The 20618-nt window shown below is 40.2% G+C and overlaps 1 protein-coding gene across 2 annotated transcripts in view; it reads left to right on the forward strand.

Moving 5' to 3' along the window:
• Positions 1–20618, forward strand: part of CFAP47 (cilia and flagella associated protein 47) — a 186104-nt gene that overhangs the window by 49031 nt on the left and 116455 nt on the right. For both annotated transcript variants that reach the window (XM_082219930.1, XM_082219931.1), the window contains exons 31-40: positions 2021–2114; positions 2641–2748; positions 3363–3558; positions 8842–8939; positions 10415–10531; positions 12432–12566; positions 13463–13575; positions 15610–15760; positions 18054–18142; positions 19193–19279. In XM_082219930.1, coding sequence (XP_082076056.1) covers positions 2021–2114; positions 2641–2748; positions 3363–3558; positions 8842–8939; positions 10415–10531; positions 12432–12566; positions 13463–13575; positions 15610–15760; positions 18054–18142; positions 19193–19279 — 1188 coding nt within the window. The remainder of the gene's footprint in view (positions 1–2020; positions 2115–2640; positions 2749–3362; positions 3559–8841; positions 8940–10414; positions 10532–12431; positions 12567–13462; positions 13576–15609; positions 15761–18053; positions 18143–19192; positions 19280–20618) is intronic.

Consider the following 20618-nt stretch of genomic DNA (forward strand, 5'->3'; position numbering starts at 1 on the left):
TGTCTAGTTGAAAAGTATTCCTAAGCCATGCTTGACCAGCGTATGGAGGGAGTAGTGTGCTGGATGGGGGCCAATAAACTGAAGCTGAATCCTAACAAGATTGAGGTTCTGTGGATTTGTGGTTCCTGCGTCTGGGAATTAGGTAGGCAGCCTGTTTTGGATGGGGCTGCTTTCCCCCTGAAAGATCAGGTTCACAGCTGCTGGAAGCTCTGGTGGCTTGTGTAGCACCAAGTGCCTATTTCCAGCTACAGCTGTTCTTTTTTAGATTATTACAAGGTGCTCTCCATGAGGCTGCCTTTGAAAAGTGTTCAGAAGCTGCAGCTAGTGCAAAATGTAGCTGCCAGAGTTCTGCTAGGTCTGGTCCTCAGGGACAATTGAACAGCAGCCCTCAAAGATCTGTGCTGGCTGGCAGTTAACTAGCGAGCACAATTCAAGGTTTTGATGTGTAAGCCCTAAGCAGCTAGGAACCTGGTTATCTGAGGACTGAGTCTCTCCTTAAATGGATTGAGACACTATTATCTGAGTGAGCACTTCTCCCCATTCCACTCTTCCCCTATGTGACCTAAGATCTACTGGGGAGGACCTCCTTGTACTTCCAGCTGCAAGAGGTCTAGGACCAATCAAAAGGCCATCTCAGTAATAGTACTCTAGTTGTGGAATGCACTCCTCCTATAGGTTGGCTGGCTGCAATGTTGTTGTTATAAAATATGGCTAAACTGCTCAACACTTTCTTCATACCAGTCTTTCCACAAGGGAGACCTCATTCGACCTGGCAAAAGCAGGTCAAATGGTGAAAGGCACAGATGTAGCTCAGCATACATAGGTAAAAAAGTGGTACCAGAGGACTTGACAACTCAAAATAAATTCAGGTCTTCACAGCCTGTGAATTGCATCACATGTTCAAGAGCTGTTCAGGTCCAACGAAACCAAATGTGGAAGTTTCTGCAGTGAAGGCAGTGTGCTAAGATTTATATGAATGTCTAGCATCAAAAATAGGCCACTGTGGCCACATTAAAGTTCTTTTCATATAGAAATTGCCCAATATAGTTAATAAAATTGACTTATTACCCCATGTTTCACTCAAATACAAATTCCAGTAACTATGAACTTGATTGCAAAATGACTGTGGCTGGAAATGCTGATAAGGATGTTTAATTCTGACTGTGATTGCTGACTGGGTAAGACAAAGGAATAGGACACTTATGCAATTCCTTTAAAAGGAGAAAAATGTGTCTGCCTTATTAAACAGAAATCTAGGCATACAGACTGAGAATACTTTTTCATTATAATCATCTTGTGAAATATACTGAAATTAATACTGCAATTTTCTATATTTGTCCTAAGGTTATTGTGGTGAGTAGTGCACCTGATTTTTAGGACAGATTTCTTGCCTGCCTACTTTGTGCAGAATTTCATAGCTATATATTTCAAATGTATTGGCACAGAAAAGGGGGCATGAACACAGAGCATCAGTGAAGAGTGTGAGAAAGGAACTTCAATTTCCAAGACTTTATTTATTGCTGTTGTTTAGTCGTGTCCGACTCTTCGTGACCCCATGGACCAGAGCATGCCAGGCTCCCCTGTCTTCCATTGCCTCCCGCAGCTTGGTCAGACTCATGTTTGTCGCTTCAAGAACACTGTCCAACCATCTCGTCCTCTGTCGTCCCCTTCTCCTTGTGCCCTCCATCTTTCCCAACATCAGGGTCTTTTCCAGGGAGTCTTCTCTTCTCATGAGGTGGCCAAAGTACTGGAGCCTCAGTTTCACGATCTGTCCTTCCAGTGAGCACCCAGGGCTAATTTCCTTAAGAATGGATGCGTTTGATCTTCTTGCAGTCCATGGGACTCTCAAGAGTCTCCTCCAGCACCATAATTCAAAAGCATCAATTCTTCGGCGATCAGCCTTCTTTATGGTCCAGCTCTGACTTCCATACATTACTACTGGGAAAACCATGGCTTTAACTATACGGACCTTTGTTTATTTATTATTTATCCTTTATTCTTGTTTCTATATTGATGTTAGAGGTCAAGGAGCCAGCCTTCCTCACATTTTGCCTCAGTTTCTCCTTGACTTTGAAGATTATAAGAAATGGGCCTGTTTACAGCTTATGGTGAAGGTAATTTTATATAATGTAAATGTATCAATGCACTTCGATATTGATCTTGGGCTTAATTTTAAGCATAAAGATTAATAAGTTTCCCCCCACTGGCATAGCCACATATAATGCTGTGTTTAATTCCAAATGTGCTATACTTGCTACTATTTTTTAAAGTTTGCTTGTGACTTACACTGTACATTTATTCTCTCTACCTTATAATAACGTTATGTAATGGAGGGAATGTTCAGTTTTGCACCAAGTTGCTCATCGGGGTGAAGGTTGGGATTTGCTTCTTACTAGATGGCAGCCTATTAACAGACAAACTTTTGCATATTTATTTAGAAGTGAAACCCATGTAGATGTGAATTAAATTGTAGCACTACTATGCATATCCTCATGTATAATAACACAGCATTTTCTGCATTTCTACTTGTTATACAGGGTGATTATATTAGAAAGCAACAGCTAATGTTTAGTGTTTGCTGTTGTCTAATTTAGAATGAAATCAAAGTATAAATCACAAGTTTCTCATATTTATCCGAAGGTTGAGTCGTTTGATCCTAATGACAGTTACGTTTATGTTTTGGATGATTGTCTATTTGAAGCCATGAGCAAGCGAGCTTGGACAGATGTGTTGCTTCAAATATACAAGGTGAGATCAGCAAGCTTGTGCATATGTCTTGGGAAGGGTTCAAACATAATGCGAAACTGTGGTTTTTGCTAACCCTAAGTTAAGAATCCATTCAGTAGTTTGAGCTTTCAGGTGTACAGCAGGCAAACCATGGTTTAGAGTGGCTTTCGGCTTTTGTTTCTCATCTGCTCAGCCATGGTGTGTTATGATAGGTATGGGCAGGTGAGTCTATTTTTCAGTAATTTCACTGTTAATATTTCTAAACCTATTGTATCCTAAAATATGTGATGTTTGCACTTTTGGCATTTTGGTACATTTGAGTTCAGAACTACATCGTGAAATTTGGAGAAGTGTGAAATTCGAAAGATAATTATGTTCTGAACTGCACATTAGACTAAAGGTACAGATAATAGGTACATATGCTTCATGAGGCAAGAGTCCCTTCTGAAGCATAGAGAAGAAGTAAAAGGGAGAAGATAGTTGCCTTTGTGTTAGAGCAGGATCTTACCATTAGGTAGTATACTTAGTAAAGAGTTTGTGTAAGACATCTCACTTAGAGCAGTAGGGCTTATTCTGAGTAAATCTGTGTTTGTCGATTATATAGAAGAAAGTTTTAAATAGTTTGTCCATTTTAGATTTTGGTTCTCCACCGTGTCTCCGTTGTTGAAGATGACACCGAGAGCAGTGCAGAAAACTCCGAACATGTTCCACGTATAAGTGCTGATCCTTTGTCTAGTAATATATACTCTTCATCTGAAAGAATTCTTCTTATTTGGATGAACAGAAATTTTGAGAAGACACGAACAATTGTGTGGAAAGACAGCAAAAAAGGTGGGGGGAAATCACACCAACTTGCTAACTAGTATTCTGCTGGTACTACTGGTTTTTTATGTACAGGAAGTCTATTGTAAAGATTTTTCTAAGACAGATTTAAAAATAAGTTTAGAATTGGTCAAAACATTTTAAATGCATTCAGATATTGAAATATGAAGCTGTCCCTCTTGAAACATAGTCCCTCTTGAAAAAGTAATTTTTGAGGCCATTTTTTTCTAAATTGGACAGTTCATTTATTTTCTTCTTGAACAAAACGACTTCTCAAAGTCTTTTCAAAGTCTCAGAACAAAAGCATCCTTTGAAAAGAGCATTTTAAAAGTCAATTGTGTGACATTCACCTCTCTGACAGTACTATGCACCGCTCAAATTTTAGTTGTTGTTTTATTATACCAGTGAAAATGTAAAAGCGATGAATGTCAGTATAATTCTTCTTTCGACACCGTGACTGCAGTGTTGAGTTTGATCTTTAAGTAGTTAGATTAAAGCAGTCTAAGTTAGAAAAGCATTAACATTTAAAATAATGTGCAAAATATTCTTCTGATATGAAATTAATACTTAAGAATATAACTTCAGATTGGTGTATATGATGCGGATTTACTACAAGGCTTGTGATATGAATCCTTTAAATACTTCCTTTAAGCTATTTTATTTAACCAAGCCTCAACGTAATTTTATAATGTATCTTCTCTAAATTACTGCCCTATGCCTATGACATTCCCCCTCATTAATGGCCTGATCTTATTCACTAATGATCTCATCCTGTTCCATGCTGTGCCATCAAAACAGGGTTAGGATTAGTGTCATGTGGTGCCATAACACATGTTGTGCCACTCTTGAGACCCAAAGCAACTAGTTCTCTTGACAGGTCCTCAGCCTGTGTCGAAAGGAAAAAGACATTTTAACTAGGACTGAAGCTTCGTGAAGCCCACACAAGGCTCAATTATATTACATGTTTAAGAATGTTTATGCAGACCTGTTTCCCTATATCCATATGGTGTGTACAGCAGCCGGAGTGAAACAAACGCAGCGTTAGAACAGATTCAGACATAGTCCAAATAGTGAACTATTTATCCAGGCCCTACTCCAAGAACTGAGACATAGAGAGAAAAGGTGCTATGTACAGGAAATGCAAGTACGTATTGTTTGAGAGCAAAAGTGCCACCCCATCTGACACCCATGCTCAAGAACTACAAGACTATTTAAAGGATTCGTGTCACAAGCCTTGTGGCAATTCTGCATCATATACACCATACACACCAAACTGATATTATATTATTAAGTATTAATTTCATATCAGAAGAATATTTTGCACATGAACTACCTGTTCATATTTCCTGTGCTCAGGCAGGAGAAGCCAGCCAGGTGTGATAGAAGACTGGCAGCAGAAAGGACAGACAAGTGCTATAATAAACAGGGATACTGAGGGTCATACTATACCTGCTGTTAAATGAATCTGTCTCCATGGTTAAGAGATTGACAGTGCCACTCAGGCTCATATGTTCCTTTTTTCTTCTCCACCACTCCCTTCTCTTACAGTGCAGTTCTACCCTTCCATTTATTTCAGTTCCAACTATTTGGGCTTACAGGTGTGCTTTGTTGCTGTATTCAGTGGATGTCAAGAGCAGGGGCGGACGAAGGGGTTGTGGTGGGGTCGGTCCGGCCTGGGTGTCATCACTGAGGGAGGTGACATTTGGCACGCCGTCTGCCCATGACTCCCAAGCCTACTCTGAGCCGCCAGGGGAAGGGGTGGAACCGTGCCGCCTTGCTGGTGGCCTTCCCCCATTCCCCCTTTGTTTTGACAGCTCATAGGAGGATTGGGAGTTGTGGGCACACGGTGCGCCATTGCTCCCCGCTACTTGGTTGCTTCCTGGGGGCGGGCAGGGCGGGAAGCCTCTCCCGAGCTGTCAAAAGGAAGAGGGAAGGGAGGAAGGCTGCTGGCAAAGTGGCGTGCCTCCCCCGCCCAGGAAGCAGCCCGCCATGGGCAGTTCGCTCCACCCCCCATGGGTGGTTGGCTCCACCACCTGGGATGCTCACCATGGCCACACCCCCCTTGGTTGCTTGCCGTGTCCCCATTGCTCTGCCTTCAGGCACACAGCATGTGCGCCACTCTGGGTGCCAGAGCAGCTAGCTCCGCCTCTGGTCAAGAGCAAGCCAGAATTTTAAATATATCCATGCCCTGCGCCTCCGTTAGTAATGTCCTGTATCACTGAAAACCCTGCATGAGCAGATTGCCTGCCTGGATTCCTCTGGTTCTGCAGCCTGAACATGCAGAACGCTTGAGGGCTTCTATGGTTCAGCTGTCTGAGAACTGCTTTTGTTTGCTTGTTTTAAAGAACCCGTTAAAGCCAGTCAGATAGCAATTCTACTTGAAAGTCTAGCACGACATAATAGTGTTGCTCTTTAGTAAGTTGGAGCAAAGAGCGCCTTTAGTTCCATGCATTGAAATAAAATCTTTGAATTGGATGCTACTGAGATGTCAGGTAAAATGACAGGTTATAAGTTTGATCTTGCATGTGCTGTACCTTCTTTTCTTGATGTTGCCTTAAGTTATCTTCTCAGGCTCTTTGTTGCTACAAGGGCACTAAACAAAATTCTATTTTATATAGATTTCCCCCCACAGTGATAATCTCTTAAGCTCTGACACTCATCCAAGCCATCATAAACTTTAGAAGCCTTTAGAAACTTGTTTAAATGATTTATTTATTTTACCCATGCTTCAACTGCAGTTTGGGACCAATAATGGAAGGTTTGTTTATGCCTTCCCAGACTTTTACTTCAAAAGTCAGAAGGCGATAATCTTAAATGCTAAGTGACATTTCTGCTATGAATTATGTACCTCTTTGTGGTATGAATTTAGTACTAAAATATTTTTATTAAATCTTTTTGGAAGAGTGGGTGCATCTGATCTCAGAACCTAAAATATGGTTAGGGCGTACAGGTGTTATATGCATATTAACATGAATATCTGCCTAAAATTTGCTGACGATCCCAGATGATTTTTATTTCTGAAAAATAAGAAGCTGTATTCAGATATTTACAGTATTTACCTGGGACTGTCAGTATCCTTATTTAAACTTCAAAATTCGTAAAATTTTGGGTATTCAGTGTAATGTCCAAAATCTAGGGTGTGTAGCAATGAATGTTGACAACAGTCCAAACAGGATAGTCAGCATAATATTTATGATAGATGGGAACTAGGCCAACATCAGAGATTGGGACCCTTAGGTAGCTGCAAAGATCCAGCACAACAGGGGACTGGAGTCTCCTCCTTGTCCTCAGTGCCATCAGCATGTGCTCAGTTGCCCACTTGTTCAGGTGAGCATCAAGAACAGAGACAAGAAACAGAAGTGACTGCCTTCAGATCCTCATCCAGCATGAAGATTGGGCCCAGTTCCCTATTGCTTTCCAGAGGAAGGTGGTGAATGGGCAAGTAGGCTGCAGTTGCAGTTTCTGCTCTTCACTGCTATTGTCCACCAGTAATTGTAATGTTGATGAGAAGGCACTTTTGATAGCAAGGCAACAAGCCATCGCTGCCCCTGTCTGATTTTGGTCAATGAAGGTTCTTTCTCATATGAATTCACTCAACACTGAACTGCATATACCTGATTTAATTTTTTTAAAAAAATATTTATACATAATTTTGCAGTTGTCTGTCTAAACAACTCTAAAGTTACAACATAGACCAAAATACATAGTTTAAGAGTAAATCAGTAAACTACCATACATATAAAATACCACACACATTTATAAAACAGTTAGTACATTGTGGGAATCATACATACAATTTTATTTTTAAAGGGCTGGACTGCTGAGTACAATGCTGTGAATAAGAGGTGCTGACTTGGGGGCAATTTCAGGTCACCATGGCTACCAGGTGACTATTTAATGACAAGTCTTGCATAGAGTGACATAAACCCCATGTTCCGTTATTAATGTTGCAATGGCTTTGCTTAACCTTTTAGTGCAGCTGAAACCTTTTAATTACTTTTAAATATTAAAAATTTCCAGGACTGGGTTTTGGAACTGGGTTACATTTTAATTCATTATGGTGTTTACCTATGACTCTAGTGCTAATGCAATTTTGGCTGGTAAATATTCTAAGTGCTGATGTATTAATTATTAAAGCTGAGTAACATAATTGTCAATTAAGACATATGGGAGTTCTAATTAATGCATTTGCTTTTCAACAGTGCACAAGAAAAGCAAATAATTGTTAGGACTGAGATAGCAAAAAAATGAAGCAGAGGTAAAGCTAGTCAGCTTAGCTGGGCATCAGTAAATGGAATCTGTTGTTTTATTTGCATAATAAAATATTTCATTTGTTAGAGAACTAGCTCCAAATAAACTTTAAGAGTGCTTCTTGAGCTTGAGTGCTAATGTACAATCTGTGTCTAGTAATTTTGAGCTTTACGTATGGTGTATATATAAGAGTGGGACGGGGGTGGTGCTGTGGTCTAAACCACTAAGCCTCTTGGGCTTGCCGATCAGAAGGTTGGTGGTTCGAATCCCCACAATGGGGTGAGCTCCTGTTACTCTGTTCCAGCTCCTTCTAACCTAGAAGTTCGAAAGCATGCCAAAAAGTGCAAGTAGATAAATAGGTACCACTCCGGCAAGAAGGTAAACAGTGTTTCCGTGCGCTGCTCTGGTTTTGGTATTCCGTTGTGCCAGAAGCGACTTAGTCATGCTGGCCACATGACCCGGAAAAACTGTCTGCGGACAAACGCCGGCTCCCTCGGCCTGTAAAGCGAGATGAGCGCCGCAACCCCAGAATCGTCTGCGACTAGACTTAACTGTCAGGGATCCTTTACCTTTACCTTTTTATATATAAGAGTAAGGAATTTTTGTTGACCTCCATTCCAGCTATTATCTTAGGAGATTTCCCCTAAAAAAGAGCCATTTTAGGGTAGCATACATGCATCCTTTGCCAATAGATAATTCTAATGAATGCTTATCTATAAATACTTCCATGTGCTGAATAGCCTGTCTATAGATCAGTCTATAGATCTATTTGCAGGATCTATTGTGGTTGGGCTTCATGTGATCTTCATCCTAAAGGATGATGAAGATGTCTGAGAACCGAAAGCCTACCAACATAATTTGGTGAGGGGACATTGCAAGAGGGAATTAAACCACAATTTATCTAGGAAGATTGGGTAGACATACTTGAAATATTGTACTATGTTTATAATATGATTTTCCACTAGGAAAAAATGGAGGAATTTTGTCAGAATAGACTCACAGATTCTTCAGGGGAAAACACTAAATTCTCATTTCAAACAGGTGATATACCACCTACAAGATGGATAGTAAACTTTGATAAAGATCTGCTTGATGGCCTTGTCCTAGCTGCACAAGTAGCCAAATATTGCCCTTATTTGGTAAGAAAGTTTTTCACTATTTTGATGGAAATATTATTAGTTAGTTTTAAAATACTTGTATTGCATAAGAGAAATCAGTGTTCAATGTATTGTTAGACAATTGATTGAAAATAAAAAATGCCATGATCAACTTGAGCTTGAACAGGAGGGAAATAACAAGTTATCCATCTCTCATTTTGCTGTTGTGCCAGCTACCTATTTTATCTTCTCTCTAATCTTTCCTTTTCTTCCTTCACTGTGCTCAGACTCATAACTTAATAGCTTCTGTTATCTGAGTCTTTCATTCTAGTCTCTGCCTTGTAACATGCTTCTCCCTAGGCTCTCACGTCTCCCTTCATTTAAGGCTGTATTTCTGCTTTATGCCCATCATCAAGACCCACTTTTCTTAACTACCATAAATGCATTCTATGTTTTCCCTCATTGCCATTTTGTGCTCTTACTCTGTTCCGTTGTCTGTTCCTAACATCCTCCACTTCCAATCCAAATTGTATTATTGTGACATATATCTCTCTGTTGGGTAAAGTGTCATTTGTTTTGTCTTTGCTTATGGCTGCAGCTAAACAAATGCACAGTGGAACCAGTGCATGATCTCCAGATTCTTGTCCCACAATGCTGGTTCTAAATTTAGCTCGCTACATTTTAGGGAAAGTGTGAATGGAAGCCATTAAGTAGAATTGAAAATGCAGGAGTGGTTGGAGTTGGTAATTAATTAATTGCCTTTCACATATGTCTCAAGGTCATTTACAAGCAAACCATAAAAACATATTTATATAGTTTTAAAAGCTGTAACCCCCACCCCAGAAGACAGATTTAAAAGCAACACAAAATGAACACCTAAGGCAGAGACCTTTTTTTCCTGCTGGAAACGCTTGTCAATTAGGTGTCAAGCAGGAAGCTAGAGAACAAGTAAACTGACTAAGTGGTTTTCTACTGACAGAATCACTTTGGTTTGGAGGTTCCTGATGAAGAAAATGGGGTGTAGGGTAGCACCTGCTTTGTGTTGCTGGACATTGCCATTTCGGCCCCCAGAATCTCCAGCTGAAAGAATCCCAGGTGGCCATGCTAGGAATGACCTTTGAGACATTGGCGAGCGACTGTCAGTGCAGACAGTAGTGGTCTTGATGAGCCACTGTTCTGACATGCAGTTAGCCAGCTTTGGTGTGATTCTTGGAGTGGCAGCAACGGTAAGTGAAGAACTGAGGTGAGGAAGTGCAGCAACATAAAGCTGCACCTTTCTTCATAAGGTGTCATCAAGGTGTGCTAGTGCCACAATGTTCAAAGGAACAAAGAAAAAGACTAACTGTTATTTTGAATGGAAACATGTGAGCTCTTGAAGACGAGGCAGTAGAGAGCCCGATGTGTAAGGAAATCAGAAAGTATCAAATAGGAATGTTTATTCCAAATCCTGAACTAGGACCTAATTACTAAGATGATTTAGAAGGAGTTCAGTTGTTGTTTTTTAATCTTATCTGCAGATTTCAACACACTTTGTGAATATGTACACTAATCCACAAACTTCTGAACAATGTCTTCACAACTCCCTGATTCTTGTAAATGCTTTTCATGCAATAAGCCTTGACATACATGTACTGGTAAGTGGAACTAAGTTATGAATGGTCTGTGAACGGTTTTGTTCTTTATTCTTGTATATTGGGATAAGTTAACTTTTCATAATGGTCTTGCTAAAAGGCATTGAGTAAAACTATTTGAATAGGGCAATCTTAAAAGGGCACTGTGGGTGCCTACTGGGCAGGGTGGAAGAGCTTTTTTTCTTTTTGGCTGCCACAGCAGAGGGGCAAAAATGTTGAGCAAAAATGTGAGTAAGGGGGGACACAACAGAGGTGTTTAAAATTATGTATGGTATGGAGAAAGTAGACAGAGGTTTTTCTTTTTCTTCCTCTGTCATAACAGTAGAACATGGGGACAGTCAAGCTGAATTTCGGAAGACCCAGGGCAGACAAATGGAAGTGCCTCTGGACACAGTTTGTAGTTAAACTACTGAACTTATTCACACAAGATGTAGTAACACCAACCAAAGATTGTGTTTTAAAGTGGATTAGAAAAATTCATGGGGGATAAAAGCTCTCAGTGGCTCCTAGTCATGATGGTTGTGTTCTCACAGTGGCCAACCAGATGCCTATAGGAAGCTAACAAACAGGGTCTGAGCATAACAGCAGTCTCTCTTGTCTTCTCTACCAACTGGTATTCAGAGGTATAGTGCCTCTTATAGCAGAGCTAAGAAGTGAAGCAGAGAACATCTGCTTGAGTGGGAAGGCCTGTGCAGAGCTGGTCTGAAGCCTGGGGCCAGGAGTCTTGTTAGAATAAAGTTACAAACTCAAGCAAAAATGCAGATGGTCCCTGGTAGGGCTCCCTAGCCAGCCTAGCCCTCCGAGGCCTGGGGCAAGGTTAGCAGGCTGCCCACCCCCCCTCTGCATGGGCCTGTCACATCCCCTTACCTGAACATGTCAGGGATTGAACCTGAGACTTCAACATGCAAAACATGGGCTCTTACTATTGAGCATCAACCTTTTACCTCACTGCAGCTGTTAAATTAGCAAAGCAAATCAGAAAGCTTGTCACTGAATTGTAGCTCAGACTTGAGGTGAATCAACACAGTTGAACAAAGGGGCTGGAAATGTTGCATTTTTCACTCAGAGTATAATATATATTTTGGTTTATGCATAGAAAAATAATGGTTACCTTCATACAGAATCTGAATATTAAACAAATGGGCTTTACTACAGACCAGTGCTTGCTGGATTCAGTCATTTACTTGCATTTTAAACCCAAATTACCATAAAATCCATTGGGTTAGAGTGTATTTCTGCCCTGCAAATAAAAAATATATTAACAGTTGTGATATTCATCTGCTTTACTCTAATTGCAGAAAGCTGCATTGTACTTTTAGTGCCATGAATGATGCCATATTTTATGAGATTATTAATGAACCAATTATGTGAACTGGTTAATCCTTTTTTTTTTTTACTGAGGTACTCTAAATGATGTGGGATGCAGTAATGGCAGGGTGGATACATTTAGTCATAAGTCAGTATCTGTGAATAACTGCATCCGCTGAATTTCAGAATGCTTGTTTTGTAGTATACCTTGCAGTTTCAATAATGTATTAAAATGTAAATGATAGATCTCTGTGACAATGGAAATATGTTTTTATGTTGAAACTTGGTGAAAATGTAATCTCTATTAGTTAAAGTAGTTCTACAATCCTCATTTTCAGCAGCCATGCAATTTATTACAACACAATGAAAGTAAAATTTATTCCCTGTTCCTCATTGAAATATACTTTGTATGTATTGGGGTTTGAAAGTTTAAATTCTTGTGTCTAGGATTTACCCTTTGCTTTTGTTGTTCCTTTATGTATGAAAAATCGGTAGTCAAGATGATAACTTGATATTGAAACTCCTTCATTTATAAGCTTTGGTGGGGGGAACTTTATCCACAGCATGAACTTACTCTGCATCTTTTTTAAATTAGGCTACAGACATTTGTGATCCAAATCCAATCACAATGCTTATGCTTTGTGTCTATTTATATGAGTGGCTTCCCCAGTATTTACCGAAGAAATCTGTCAAGTTTGCTGGTCCGCTTCATGCTACTGTTGTTAGAAAGGTACTAACTGTTTTTTTCTACTTTTAAGTGACTCCTTAAGGAAATTACATTGTGGGTTCCTTGCGCTGGGAGGAAACAAAACTTTAATCCCTGGCTTAGTATGATGTTTGAACTAGGGATTGTGGTTTGTTACGCTCCCCAAAATTCAGGCTCTGTATACATGGTTTGTTCTTGGTTTACTGATCAATCTCTGGGATTGTTGTTTTTTCTTCTGTGCATGAGCAGAGAAGAGCAAAACAGATTCGAAGGGCATGATCATGGCAAACCGTTAGCTATGGTTTACCATGATATGTGAACAAGACCTTAATAGATGCACTATGTAAATGCTACTGATTATGTGTTGCATATATTTCAGTGCTGGGGAAAGGCAATATTTTCCCCATGTAGCAGGACAATTGCTACTTGGAGTGGCTTTCTGGAACACGGCAGCTCAGACATCACAGCCATCCGTTAGTGTTATCACTGGGAATAAGGAGCACTGTACTTCCCAGTGTATGTGCTACATTGTACTGACAACAGAATATTGTGCAAAATAAACAGAGATCTTGCATGGTTTTTGCTTGAACCTTCCTGGTCTCTTAAGATCAGTTTCAGAGGTCCTGCTCTGGGCTGGCACGGAAAGTCAATCAAGACGGTGTTTACCAGGAGCAAGCCTAGTGGCCTTTAAACAGAATCTAAATACTTTTCCCTCACACTCTCAAGCTTTTTACTGATTTTATTGCTACATGAATAACACATCCCTACCTGGCGTTATTTTATTACACTATTGGTTCACAATACCACTCTTTGTGGTGTTGTGTTTAAGAACATTCTAGAATAAACTGTCTGGTGAGAGCTTTCAGAAAAGGTGGGATGGAAATAAAATAAAATGTTATTTGTTTATTTATTTGCAACAGATACAGTTAAAAAACCCAAGTATCAAGCCTTTGGTTTACACTGCTACAATTTTAGGAAGAGAATGTGCTGATTTTTCATTACCTAAAGGAAATATGGTCACCATTTCCCCAAAGTAAGTAGCCTTCCATTTTGTTTTACTGAACGAGATAGTCTCTATTCCTTCTTTATCTTTTGTAGGATATTTTGCAGAACAGCAGGTGTCTAAATGAGACATAATGTTCCCAGTCTTCAAATCACAGTGTATATTAGAAGGATACTATGGGCTTGTATACTCCCTTTTCACTTTCTGGCTTTCCCTCTCAAGTATGAGAGGAGGGAGTGTGTGAGCCCATGATGTATTATGTCTCAATCGGATCAGGGGTAAAGCAGCAAATACTATGTAAAAGCTTTTCCTTGATGCTTGATCTCTAAATGAATTCAAATAAGGAGCTCTTCCTCTGCAAATTGCCATTTTACGTTTCTTGCAAATAGTTCAATAGGTTGAGCAACACAGATCATCCCCTGCTGCACTTCGTCTTAATCAGAATTGCTTCAAAACAAAGTGATGGTACAAAATTAACTTGCAATGGAGAAAAATGCCTGAAACATTAAGATTTCTATAATTCAGCTCCTGTTGCTCTTTATTAACTTATAGCTAACTTTATTTTATTTTTAGGTTAAGTTAGGTGCATATGTGTGAGATAATTTTAGGGCTCTGGTGATGGGGAAAATAAAGCTGGAGAGGAGGAGGAATTGGAGAGGGTTCAGATGGAAGTGGATGCAGCTAAAGGGGGCATTTGCAGTGTTGTGGAGGAGCAAGAAGGGGCAGGGGGAGAAATTAAGGGGTATATGTTAGTGTTCCTCCCTTCTTAAACTTATATTCCTTAGTACATCCCATAATAGAAACAAAGGATGAGTAGCCTTCTGCAGCACCTTCACACAATGTATTTGACACCTGGTACCATGGGTTGTCTTCAACATGAAGTTGAAGATTTCATGTTGAGCTACATGAAACCTACAACTCCTACAACTCCTTCTCATTAATTTAATCAATCTGAGATAATCTTCCAAGTCGGGAGAAATAAGAATATAAGATGTTGTGTAAGTAAGCTTACAGATAAGTAAGCTGTATTTTATTTTCCTTTCCCTGTCTGCTTTGTAAAATTCTATAAAAATAATAAAAAGCTTTATTTTCTAACTGTATGGAATTTTGCCAACTCTAGTGCATCCTGCTTTTTGACATTTTAACACAGTAGGTTATTTTTAGTCAATAAAAATAATTTCATGTAAGCTACTTGCTTAAATCTCTCGTTTTTAAATGTTGGCAAAATTGAGAGTTTAAGGAGTCGTCGACATAACCTCCTAAACAGCACTTTGTCAATACATTTAGCTGTTTTCTCCAGAGTTAATACAGCATGAAGTTAGAACAATAACGTACTTGAAAAGATGTTTGTTTTCTAAAATCAGCTGTTTATGATTATCAGCTAAGGTCTGGATGAACTGTATAAAATATTTAAAACAAGTACTTTAAAAGGATGAAGAAAATAATAGAAACTGAGCTTTGTAGATAGACTGATTGTATCCTACACTTGTCTCCTACAGCTCAGCTCGCATAGGTGCCATGGCAACTAGAGACACATCCCTTGGACCCCCACGTAGTCCCACCACATTTTATATATTGTGGGTGGCTGAGCACACTGCAAAGCGATGTGACAGTGGGGCTCCCATTGCTTTGTGTCTTAATTTTCCCAACATGTCTCTGGGACCCATGCAATACGAGATCCAGAAAAAGAACTCTTGAACATCTGGTGAAAATAAATTAAATACTAATTTGAACAGAATGCAATGAATTTGGTATATATTTTATTCAGAAATTTATAAATAATTTAAAAATTACTTTGGGTTTAATTTTAATGGCGTACACAAATCTTTCTGTGCCAGTTTTAGTCAGTGGTGTTCTATTAATTTTTTTTTTTTTTTTTACTATTCAGGATTCTTGTTCTAGGGCTTGTAAGGCTTATTTCCCCACATGCTCTTCTGTTGTCAAATATTTATTCAATGCATACTTTTACTAGATTTGAAATATCTATTTTTACCATTTTGTGATTTATTCTGGGAATGACTTTGCCATAATGCCATTGCAAAATATATTGCTGTATCTCCTTAGGAGCCAAACAACCATAAATGTGGAGTTTACTAGTCGCTTCCTGCATCCTGCTGAAGCTGTGCTGTTACTTATTACAAAAGCTTTAACTGGAGTGGTTGGGGCTACTATGGCTTTCTCCTTGAAGACAAAGATCAGTCGTATTAAACTTGCTGTAGGTACCATGCACTTAATGATAAAATCTGTAGTCCGTTAGAATCAAGTTTTCATGTGTATTATAGAATAATAGGTCATATTTATTGTTTGTTCCAGATAGAAAACACCCTAAGATATTATATAGTGAGTCCATGTTTAAAGATCTCTCTATTATTGAAGATGCTGAAATATCTCTTGCACTATTAAAACAGGGCTGAGGAACTAGTGGGATATGGTTCAGATGTTTCAGTGGAGCATCTCAATGCACCATGTGCCATCACCTTTTTGCCCAGCCTCCCATTTAACAGGCTTGAAAAAAGCCCAATTGCTGTGAGAGGTGTATTTTTTGAGGAGGAGGGATCACAGCTGGGAAGGGAAGAGCTAACACTCCCTGGGCACTGTGGTACCCAGCCAAAAATGGTGCCCCACACCACAAAATGTTAACATGCTTGTTTGAAGCCTAATTGCTGGAGGCTTGAGAGCAGCAAGTGAATGTGTGTGTGTCCCCCAATTTTGGCCCTGCCTGCTTTGGTCCTGCTCACTACTGCCTTGCAGCCCCCAGAATATTAACCATGAGGGAATGTGTCCCTCAGGCTGAAAAAAGTTTCCTCGCTGTTGCCAGTTCCCAGGGGCGTCTTATCCATAGAGGTTAGTGATGCAGGGTGCCAAGTTCTGGAGGGCACCAGGGAAGAGGCGGAGGCTGGATGCGGTGCCTCCCGGTATCAGCTCGCTGCCGTCGCCTGCCTTCGCCATGCTGTGCTGAAGCAGCGCCACGCCACACCCAGAGCCACTGTCTGCCATGGCCACCATGGCACGAAGCGGTGAGCTGAGCCAGGAGCCGCCGTGTCCAGCCTCTGCGTCTTCCCCGCTGGAGGAGCTGCCCTCCAGCCACTGCCCTCCTCCTCCAGCCCCACAAAGCTGGGTGCATTGCCGGCAGTGCCGTCCTCCCTAAAAAAGATTGGCAACTCTGGAAACGGGGCCGGGGGGCCGGGGCAGAGGGATCTTTGCACCATGGCATCAGATATGCTTAAGATGGCCCTGCCAGTTCTGCTCATATGTGAACATGTATTTTACATGGGTATTCACAGGAAGTGTTGATTTGGGGAATTAGCAACGCTTTTCTTTTGATTCTTGCTGGAGACAGTTGTGCACAAAGCAAATTGCATTGGCTTTGAATACCTTTCTTACTTTGAGGGATTTCAGACTGACCAGTAAGGAGACCATATTAGCATGGTTGCTCTGGAGAGTTAGCAATAACTAAACTGTTGTTGCAGTTGTAATCATATTTATTTATAAAAGAAATATGGTTGAAATGTAAGAAATGCAAGTATAAAATGCTTTAGAAGCAACAAACTGGCACTGAAATGCCTCCAGAGAAACATACAGAAGAGAAAGGGCTAAGAATCCATTGCACAGGATAACCCAGCCACAAGTTGCCTGGAGCACACATTTAGTTACTGTTGCGAAGAAGGGAGAGACCAGAGGGTAGAAAGTTGCTTTATATGGAGTTTGGAGTTAAGAGACATAGAGACTTAGCTTTGCTATGGGAAGAGTGAAAGAATCACGAAGGGTGAAAGGTTATATACAAAGTCATCCTTTCCCCCATCTTGTGAGAATCAGAGGCAGGCAAGGAAATGGAATTCAGGAAAATAGGAAGAGGTAAGAGAATTGAGACTCTAATGTTCACCTTTCTTGTGGTAGACAGAAATCGAAGATGGAAAATGCTTGGCTTCTTTGCTGTAACCTAGAGGTGTGCTTCCAGGAATTGGCAGGCAGTGCCATCAGAGAGAAGGGGTTATTTAGTAAACGGTCTGTGCACAATAGCTGAAATAGTTGGTTATCGGAAACACAAGATGAAACTGCCTCTCCACAACCACTGGCTCATGTGTTCCTTGTAAATCCACCATTTTCTATGAAAAATAGAGTCATTCTTTGGAAGACAGCAGCAGATGCCCTCCTGCAGAGAGCTCCTAGCTAGTCCAGAGGGAATGAGGGAAGTTAGATGTAAGGCTAAAAGTAAAAAGAGAAGAGAAGGGTCAACTCCCACTGGGTGTGCCAACTCTAGGGAGCCGGCGTTTCTTTGCCCCCCTCAGTATTTGTTGGAAAGGGGCTGTTTCTATGAATATTTTATTGACAGAACTTTACACTTTTCGAAGTGTACATTGCACTGCCATTAACCTGTGTGTGTGTGTGTGTGTGAGAGAGAGAGAGAGAGAGAGAGAGAGAGAGAACAAAAGGATCTGATTATTTAAAAATATAATTAACTCTGAATTGTGAGCTATAAGACTAATGCTTTTTTCATTTACTTACAGGGTGTATTAAAATGCAAATCTCCATGTTATCAGCTAAACGAATTAAATCTGCAGGTTATTAGTCCTTTCAAAATGGATGGGCCATTCAGGTATCACATTAGATTGAAATGGTTTGGTTTCTAGGCAGTTCTGTATATTCTTTCCATAATTTTCTGTTCTTGCTTTAAACATGAAAAACCAGTAAATGTCACCATTTACCATGACCCATATAAAATGCTCTGAATTATAAAGAAATGATTGGTTTTCAGGCATGTATTATTAAATTTATCTGTGTTAAATTTTGTAGTTGTTTTAAAGGATTTTGTATCTGAAATATGCAATAATCTGATGACACATTAGCTTTGACTTTTTCTCCCCAAAATGATGCTTTGGCCATAGGCATTCAACTTTTCTGGCTACAGAGTTTTATGCCATTTTATTTGTCTTTAAAAGATTGGCTAGAGGCTCTACTCACCCTGGAAAAGACATTTTCAGATTTAAGAGTTTTAAAACAGTGTTATAAATTACAAATTAATAAAAACAAACTAGTTAAAAACAATAGTTAAAATACAATAAAGCATTTAAAACCAGCATTAAAATGCTGATTGGTCAACTTCATCTGCACCTAGCATTCCACAGCCTGTCTGAATACAGAGGTCTTAGCTTTCCAGTGGAAAGATTGTATGGAGGGAGCTACTCCAACTTCTCTTAGGAGGGAATTCCACAATATGGGAGCAGCCACAGAAAAGGCTGCAAGTTATCCAGAACTTTGGGATACCTGGAAGTTTTTGTTTTTATAAAGAAGACATTTCATCACTGCTTCTTTTCGATATGGTGGGACTCTGCCTTGATGTAAAGAAGCATTCCTCACTCCCATTACCCACTCCAACAGCTGCTTTTATAAGCTGGGAGGGGCATGGGTCAAGCACACCTTGGGTAGGCCTCATCTCTCCAAGGATTCTGTTGTCTAGGTAAAAAGTACATGAAATAAAAAAGCTTAGGTTTGGTTATTAAAGTATTTTTGCTAGTACAGAGACTTTGGGATGGGTAGGTCAGAGTTCTTAAAATCTAAGTATTGCTGTATTCCTATTTTTGCAAGTTGTTTGTTTTATTACCTTTAAATATTGTAGGCCTTTTGCTAAACTGGAAATATTTTTTAGTGTCATTTTAGTTGAATCAACCAGTTGCATCACTGAGCCTGAGAACTTAGACCAACTCAGCCATATTAAACAAGGTAAAACGAAAAGGTAAGTTTTCAAACTTATTAACTCGCAGCTCAGTGAGAGATAATACAGTATAATTCTGTCATATCTTTTTATACTTCCTTAGTTGGTTATTGCACTATGGTAGTTATAGTAGCAGTTTAAATGAAGGAATTCTGCAAGAGTGTAATTATACAGAGGAATGGTACAGGTGTGCGTACATATGCACTGTGTTTCTTACACCCCCATTCCGGTTTAATGAGTGAGAGGAAGGACCAAGCTCACTCTTGTCTTTTGAAAGCAGCAGACGTTCCTTGTGTATATTGGTCATTATAGAAATAATGAAGCTTGCTAGGTGAATCCTGCCCATCAGCAGAAGCCCTGTGCAAGGGGTTCCACTTGCACAGTGTTGTTTCCCCCCTCTCTTCCCCCTCTCCCCACCCGCTTAATTGGCCTGGGGGGTCAGGAGACCCCACAGAACAGCATGTAGGCAAAGAAGAAGGGGATCATTCTGTCTAGCAGGTTGATTTGCTTGCACAGGCGGAACTTTTCTGCTAGCACAACGTGAACTCTATCCAGATGCTTAGAAAGTCGAGGTAACTATAACTCAACAGCTCCTGTGTGAAGATCCTGTGTGAGCTACCTTGCTGAGGACAAAAGCATGACCTGATCATAGGCCCTTACCTGAGCCCTGCCCTGAAGGTATCTAGGAAGACTTCCCGTTTCTAACCCAACAGCGGCTATTGGGTGAGACTAGGCATTCAATATCCAGCCCTACAGAATCCACAGACTAGAGGGGCTGCCTTCAGAACACGCCCACCACCTCCAAAGGTGTCTAAGGGTGCTCAGCTGTTGATCTTGCCGCCTTTCCATCTCCTGCACATACCTGCCAAAATGTGAACAAATTAACCTACTAAGCCACACCCACCTCCTGTGCCCTTACCCACCATGCCATGTAGAACAGAGTAGGTGATGAAACTAGCCTGCAGGAGTGGACATGGGGGAAAATCCTACTCAGCTCTGCAGTGACTGGCACCAAGATCAATCTTGCAGCCTAGGTTGGGCCAGCTGGCTGCCAGAAATCAAAGGGAGGCAGTGCATGTGTTCTTGCTCTTTCTCAACCAATCACAGAAATGCTCTCCATTGATAGCTTTGCACCAGCGGTTTCTGTGAATGGGGTTTACATTGACATCTCATCTATATTTACTGAAATTCTGCGGTTCAAAAAATCTTATATATGCACCGCACATTCACTTTGTACCTGATTACGGATGGAATATTTCAGTATTATTAACTCCTGTTATATGTGGTATAGCCATCCTTTCCACAATGGTAACTTTCCATGTGTGAGGTAAAAAGAAACTATCACATTGTACTCAGTAAA

The sequence above is a fragment of the Podarcis vaucheri genome, assembly GCF_965113315.1.
Source record: "Podarcis vaucheri genome assembly, chromosome: 4".
NCBI lineage: Eukaryota > Metazoa > Chordata > Lepidosauria > Squamata > Lacertidae > Podarcis > Podarcis vaucheri.